Source organism: Babylonia areolata, chromosome 21 (assembly GCF_041734735.1).
Source record: "Babylonia areolata isolate BAREFJ2019XMU chromosome 21, ASM4173473v1, whole genome shotgun sequence".
Classification (NCBI taxonomy): Eukaryota; Metazoa; Mollusca; class Gastropoda; order Neogastropoda; family Buccinidae; genus Babylonia; species Babylonia areolata.
Genome location: NC_134896.1, coordinates 30,715,993 through 30,723,492, shown reverse-complemented (window position 1 = coordinate 30,723,492; position 7,500 = coordinate 30,715,993). Strand labels below are relative to the sequence as shown.

Genomic DNA, 7,500 nt, shown 5'->3' with positions numbered 1-7,500 from the left:
CCCACCCTCCCCCACCACCACCCGCCCCAGCCCACACACACACACACACAATCCCATCGCAGCCCACCCACTCCCCACTCACCCCACCCCCACCCTCTCATCTCTTGATCATCCTTTCTGCTCTCTCCCCCCCCCCCCCTCTCTCTCTCTCGGTGGGACACCCCTTCTGGCGCAACGAGTGTCCTTCCCTTCTGTCAAAGAGTTCTCACCATTTGTGTGGAACAGAATGGCGGAACTAATCGAACGGCGCCACTACCCGTACTAGACAGCAAAGTGAATGGACGGTTGGAGGAGGAGGAGGAGGAGGAGAGAAGAGAGGGAGGTGGATGAAGTTGATGGAGGAGGAGGAGGAAGAGGAGGAGGAAGAGGAGAGGGGGGTAGAAGGAGGGTATGATGTGGATGGAGGAGGAAGAGGAGGGGGAGGAGGAGGAGGAGGAGGAAGAAGAGGGGAAGGAAGAAGGGAGGTGGATGAAGTTGATGGAGGAGAAAGAGGTGAAGGAAGAAGAGAGGGAAGGTAAAGGGAGGGTATGAGGAAAAGGAAGAGGAGGGGGGGGGGGGGTAGAAGGAGAGTATGATGTTGATGGAGGAGGAAGAAGAGGGGAAGGAAGAAGAGGAAGAGGAGGAAGGGCGAATATGTACGGGACAGCAAAAGTGAATGGGGTGGGGGAGGAAGGAAGGTGGAGGAGGGGTAGAGCGAGGTGGATGAAGTTGATAGGAGGAAGAAGAGGAGGAGGAGGAAGATGAAGAGAAGGGGAAGAGGAAGAGGAGGAGGAGGAAGGGAGGATGCAGCGGCGTTACCTCTTCTGTACGGGACAGGCAAAAGTGAAATGGGCGGGTGGAGGAGGAGGGACAGTGGAGATGGGTGAAGTTGATGGAGGAGGAGGAAGAGGAGGAGGAGGAAGAAGAGGAGGAGGAAGGGAGGATGCAGCGGCGTTACCTCTTCTGTACGGGACAGGCAAAAGTGAAATGGGCGGGTGGAGGAGGAGGGACAGTGGAGATGGGTGAAGTTGATGGAGGAGGAGGAAGAGGAGGAGGAGGAAGAAGAGGAGGAGGAAGGGAGGGTCGAGCGGCGTTACCTCTTCTGTACGGGACAGGCAAAAGTGAAATGGGCGGGTGGAGGAGGAGGGACAGTGGAGATGGGTGAAGTTGATGGAGGAGGAGGAAGAGGAGGAGGAGGAAGAAGAGGAGGAGGAAGGGAGGGTCGAGCGGCGTTACCTCTTCTGTACGGGACAGGCAAAAGTGAAATGGGCGGGTGGAGGAGGAGGGACAGTGGAGATGGGTGAAGTTGATGGAGGAGGAGGAAGAGGAGGAGGAGGAAGAAGAGGAGGAGGAAGGGAGGGTCGAGCGGCGTTACCTCTTCTGTACGGGACAGGCAAAAGTGAAATGGGCGGGTGGAGGAGGAGGGACAGTGGAGATGGGTGAAGTTGATGGAGGAGGAGGAAGAGGAGGAGGAGGAAGAAGAGGAGGAGGAAGGGAGGGTCGAGCGGCGTTACCTCTTCTGTACGGGACAGGCAAAAGTGAAATGGGCGGGTGGAGGAGGAGGGACAGTGGAGATGGGTGAAGTTGATGGAGGAGGAGGAAGAGGAGGAGGAGGAAGAAGAGGAGGAGGAAGGGAGGGTCGAGCGGCGTTACCTCTTCTGTACGGGACAGCCAAAAGTGAAATGGGCGGGTGGAGGAGGAGGGACAGTGGAGGTGGGTGAAGTTGATGGAGGAGGAGGAAGAGGAGGAGGAGGAGGAGAAGGAAGAGGAGGAGGAAGAACAAGAGGAGGAAGCTCGAAGGGGGAATCGAACAGTGTTGCATCTTCTGTACAGGACAGCAAAGTGAATGGGTGCGGGGAAGGAAGGGCGTTGGAAGGGTGATAGAGGTTTATAAAGAGGAGGAAGAGGAGGAGGAGGAGGAAGAAGAGGAAGAGGAGGAGAAGGAGGGGGAAGAGGAGGAGGAAGAAGAAGAGGAAGAGGAGGAAGGAGGAATCCAACGGCGTTACCTCTGCATGGGAGAGCAAAAGAGAATGGGTGTTGGGGAAGGAAGGGGCCGTGGAAGGGTGAGGGAGGTTTATGAAGAAGAGAAGGAAGAGGAGGAATGAGGAGGAGGAGAAGGAGAAGGTAGAGGAAGGGAGAAACAGTCATCACTTTGACCCCCCCCCCCCCCAAAAAAAAAAAAAAAAAAAAAAAAGAAGAAGAAGAAGAACGCTACTCACGGCCTTGTTGAAGAAGAGGGTGACATGAAATGAGGAGTTAAAGGGCGCGGGACATTACTGCTGTCGGCACCAAGGAAAGAAGGAAAGAAGATATCCGGATGAAGACAAAAGGAGGAGAGGAGAGGAGAGATCGGCTGGGGGGGGGTAGGGGGGGGGGTTGGGGTAGGAAGGGGGTGGAGAGGTTGGATGAGGGGGGGAGGGGGAGAAGGAACAGGTTATTGGTGGAGATGGTATAAAAAAAAAAAGACGGGATAACCAATTATTATAAAGGCAGGCACCGCCACCAACACCACCATCACTTGTTTCGCAGTACTGCTGCTGCTTGCTACCTGTCTCACTTCTGACTGAACCATCGTATCGCTCACTGATTTGATGTATTGGGCGGGATGGTGGTGGGAGTTAGCTTTTTTTTTTTTTCTCCTTCTTTATAAAAAAAACCAAACTTATCTTTTATTTATCCTTGTTCTCGGTCCTTTCTTCTTGTCCTTGTTCTTGTCGTTGAACTTGTTGTTGTTGTTGATCTTAGTCCTCCCCCTCCTCCTCCTCCTCCTCCTCCTCCTCCTCCTCCTCATCATCATCATCATCATCATCATCATCATCATCTTCTTCTTCTTCTTCTTCTTCTTCTTCTTCACCTCCTCCACCTCTTCCTCCTCCTCCTTCCCTCTTCCTTCTCATCTAGTCCAACTGCTTCTTTCTTTCTTCTTGTTTTAATGACACGTAAACATAATGAATATGTTCATATTCTTCTTGATCTTCTTCATCCTCCCTCCTCCTCAACCCACCGCACTGAGTGTGTGATCATTCTGTATAGATAGACAGATAGGTAGATAGATTTATAGGTAGATATGTAGATAGATAGAGAGACAGGTAGATAGACAGGTAGATAGATAGACAGATAGGTAGATAGATAGAGAGACAGATAAGTAGATAGGTGGACAGATAGAGACAGATAGGTAGATATATAGACAGATAGATAAACTCGATAAAAACACCACGTTGGGCCTCTTCCACCAAAACAACTTCATCTTGCAGCGCGCGGCAAAGGGACATAACTCTTTCTTCCGGTTGAGTAAGAACCACCCCGCCTTTCACCTTCCTTCCTCCCTCCCCTCCCTCCCCTCCCTTCTTCCCTCCACGGCACCCTTGCACCACCAGCACAACCCTCCCCAATCCCCACCCCCCACCCCCCCACCCCTCTCGGTGACTTGACAAATTTCACAGCAGCCAACGCAAGTGTTCCGTGCTCACTCTTTGCTTTCAACACCCCTCAGGCTCCCACACCCATCCCATCACATCACCATTTATACTCCCTTCCCACCGGCCGCCTACCCTCCCTCCTTCCCCCCCCCCCCCCCCCTCTCGACACACACATATCGGCAAGTGCCTGAAATCTCCTTTTCTATTATTAAAAAAAAAAAAAAAAAAAAAAAGGAACTCAAAGAAATGGACGTTAAACATGACCCCATCTCTCTTTCTGCTTCCTGTCGGAGAAATCGGAGTTTATAGGCTTTTCTGCTCCCTCCACCCCCACCCCCCCAACTCCTTCCCCCCTCCCCCCCCTTCCCCTTTTTGGTGCTGTGACATATTTTCCGCTACGGGGGAGAGGGGGAGGGGTGCTGTGACGGATGGCGGCCGATTGGCTGATTAATGGAGACGGCTCGAGCCGGATTACAGTTGAGTGTGTTTATACTGCTTTTAATTTGTTTGTCGTTTTTAAAGAGAAATAAATAAATGTGACTGAGAGAGACGGAGAGAGAGAGAGAGAGAGAGAGAGAGAGAGATAGAAGGGGGGAAGATAGAGAGATGGGTTGTTGGGTGGGAGAGAGAGGCGAGAGAGAGAGAGATGGGGATGGATTGGAGAGAGAGACAGAGACAGAGACATAGAGAGACAGTGAAAGACAGAGAAAGAGACAAAGTAGGTTTGAGAGAGAGAGAGAGAAACAGACAGACAAAGTGAGAGAGAGAGAGAGAGAGAGGGGGGGGGGGGGGAGGGGAGAGAGAGCGCCCATGTCATGCGCAAAGATATTCTATCTGGAATCATATAAGCATCCTTCATCGTAAATATCATTAGATTATTATTATTATTATTATTATTATTATTATTATAGAAAATTATCACCCGCCCAAAAGCTGCAGGTATATACAGTGATGATGATGTTTTCAGCCAGGTTAACCACAAACCAACAGGAACGGGGTGATGGGCGTGCAATTGGAAAACAAAACAAACACACACACACACACACACACACACACACACACACACAGACACACACACACACACACACACACACACACACACACACACACACTCACCTGTGAAAGAAGGACACGGCAGCAGAGTTGGGCGGGGGAGAGATGGCAGAGGAGGGAGAGGAGGGGGAGGGCGCTGGTGGGGAGAGAGAGCCACCCCTCCTGGGGCCGTGTCCGTGTCCGTGTCCATGTCCGTGTCCTGAGACCTGGTGCCCGGGAGACGGCGAGGAAGACACGGTAGGAGGAGGGAGACTGCCTGCACGGGAACCTCGTGATGCCAGACCTGGATCATGATCAGCAAAGTCCTGTTAGGTGAGCTGATTTTCCATTCGTGTGTGTGTGTGTGTGTGTGTGTGCGCGCGCGTGGGTGAAGGGTCAGGTGTGGGGTGGGTTGGGGTGGGGTCGGATGTGGGGTGTGTGTGGGGGTGGTGGGGTGGGGGAGATGCGTGTTTGTTTGTGTTTGTGTGTGTGTTTGTGTGTGTGTGTGTGTGTGTGTGTGTGTGTGTGTGTGTGTGTGTGTGTGGAGGGTCGGGTGTGGGGTGAGGTGGGGTCAGGTTTTGGGTGTGTGTGTGTGTGTGTGGGGGGGGGGGGAATGCGTGTTTGTTTGTTTGTTGTTTTGTGTGTGTGTGTGTGTGTGTGTGTGTGTGTGTGTGTGTGTGTGTGTGTGTGTGTGTGTGTGTGTGTGTGTGTGTCTGCATATGCGTATTTGAAAGTATATATTCATTTACAATCCTTTTAAAATAGCTGAGTATTTATCATAATCATGTCTATGTTTTTAATCATATACCATGCTGTTTTATAAATACCGATCTCTCTTACTGTGATTATTAGCATGGTGTATAACTGTGATAATTTCATATGAGGTTTACGTCATTGTTTGACATTCTATGTCTTTTATGTATTCATACTGAATGACTGAGATTCTCGTAGGCAATGTTCATGTAACATTATACACCACCCGTGAATTTTTACCGCTGGGGATAATAAAGTATTTTGTAATTCTTTATTCTGTACCATCGGCTTACACCAGAGATTGACGTAAGCTTGTAGCTAGGTCAACAGCAAAGCGAGAGCTGTATTTGTATTTGTATTTCTTTTTATCACAACAGATTTCTCTGTGTGAAATTCGGGCTGCTCTCCCCAGGGAAAGCGCGTCGCTATACTACAGCGCCACCACTTTTTTTGTTGTTGTTTTCCTGCGTGAATTTTTTTTTTTTCCTATCGAAGTGGATTTTTTTTTTTACAGGATTTTGCCAGGAACATTCCTTTTGTTGCCGTGGGTTCTTTTACGTGCGCTAAGTGCATGCTGCACACGGAACCTCGGTTTATCGTCTCATCCGAATGACTAGCGTCCAGACCACTACTCAAGGTCTGTCTCGTGGAGGGGGAGAAAATATCGACGGCTGAGCCTGGTTGGACTTTGAGGACCATATCCGATGCCGCCTGTCCCAAAAGCCTTCTTGGCCGAGAGAGTGGGGGTGTGTGACTTGGGCAAGACACACTCAGCCATGATCATATTCTAGATATTCCAGGTAGTCGGGATAGCATTTGCCTCCTCTGTTGTTCTGATTGTCATAGACGGACGCGACTGACCATACCCAGCATGCACACCCCCGAAAACGGAGTATGGTTGCCTACATGGCAGCGTTTATAATAAAAAGAACGGTCATACACGTAAATTGACGTAAATGACTCAGCCGCCGATATTTTCTCCCCCTCCACTAGACCTTGAGTGGTAGTCTGGACGCTAGTCATTCGGATGAGACGATAAACCGAGGTCCCGTGTGCAGCACGCACTTAGCGCACGGCAACAAAAGGGTTGTTCCTGCACGCAGGAAAAATACAAAAAAATGGGTGGCGCTGTAGTATAGCGACGCGCTCTCCCTGGGGAGAGCAGCCCGAATTTCACACATATAAATCTGTTGTGATAAAAAGAAATACAAAATACAAAATAACTGTGTTGGTGTGTGTGTGTGTGTGACTGAAACCTGACAGAATGACACAGGAAACAAAATAATGATAGAGCGCCCAGTGACAGCTGTCAGTCGTCTCTACCCAGGTAGACAGCCTGTTGTGCAAAAAGGTCTCAGTGTTTGTAAAGCGCTTAGAGCTTGGTCTCCGACCGAGGATTATGTGCCATATAAGTATCTATATCATCATCATCACCATCGTTATGAAGCTGGCCTTTGTGGACCATTCCCGACGCTGGATATCCTTTAAAAATAAAAAAAAGAAGAAAAAAATATATAGGCAAGGCTCAGTCCACTATACTCAAATTCTAGATATCCCAGACAGTCAAGACAGCCGTAGCCTCATCTGCTGTTCTGAAGATCATTGTCGGACAAGACTAACAATCATCATTGTCGGACAAGACTAACAATCATACATACCTCCACCACCTGCACCACCGCCGCCGCCGCTGCTGTTGTTGCTGTTGATTTTGCAGATGCTGCTGCTGCTACTGCTCCTGCCAGGGGTATGGTAGGTCCCGAAGACAGGTAATGGCGGCCTGCCTGTAGCGGGGTAGGAAGGGTGTTGCTGCTGCTGCTGCTGCTGCTGCTGAGGGTGGGGGTGGGAGTGGTGGTGGGGGTGTGAGCGTGCTCCTCCGAGGTGATCGGAGGTGGCGTTGATGTCGTCGGCGGCGTGGTGGTGGTGGGGGTGTGGCGCTGTTGGGGTTGTTGGGGTGGGAGGGGCTACACTAGCAGCAGTGGTAGGCTGAAACATTAAAAAAAAAAAAAAAAAAAAAAAGAAAAAAAGAAAAAAGATGTCATTCTCATGAAACCACTGCAACACAAGAGAAAATCTCCTAGTCAAAATTCTGCAAGAAAACTCCACGTTGGTATCAAAACAAACACATGGAGAGAGAGAGAGAGAGAGAGAGAGAGAGAGAGAGAGAGAGAGAGAGAGAGAGAGAGAGAGAGAGGAGCGAGAGAGAGAGAGAGGGGGGGGGGGCGAGAGAGAGAGAGAGAGAGAGAGAGAGAGAGAGAGAGAGAGAGAGAAGTCGAAGTTGAAGTCGAAGTCGAAATGATTTAATTGTCAGACCACAGAT

At 50.2% G+C, this 7,500-nt stretch overlaps 1 protein-coding gene across 1 annotated transcript in view; it reads right to left on the bottom strand.

Annotated features, from left to right (window-relative positions):
* The window catches only part of LOC143296727 (uncharacterized), a 485,227-nt gene that overhangs the window by 418,409 nt on the left and 59,318 nt on the right, over positions 1–7,500 (bottom strand). The window contains exons 4-5 of the mRNA XM_076608785.1: positions 6,842–7,166; positions 4,515–4,734 (exon numbers count right to left, since the gene is read on the bottom strand). Coding sequence (XP_076464900.1) covers positions 4,515–4,734; positions 6,842–7,166 — 545 coding nt within the window. The remainder of the gene's footprint in view (positions 1–4,514; positions 4,735–6,841; positions 7,167–7,500) is intronic.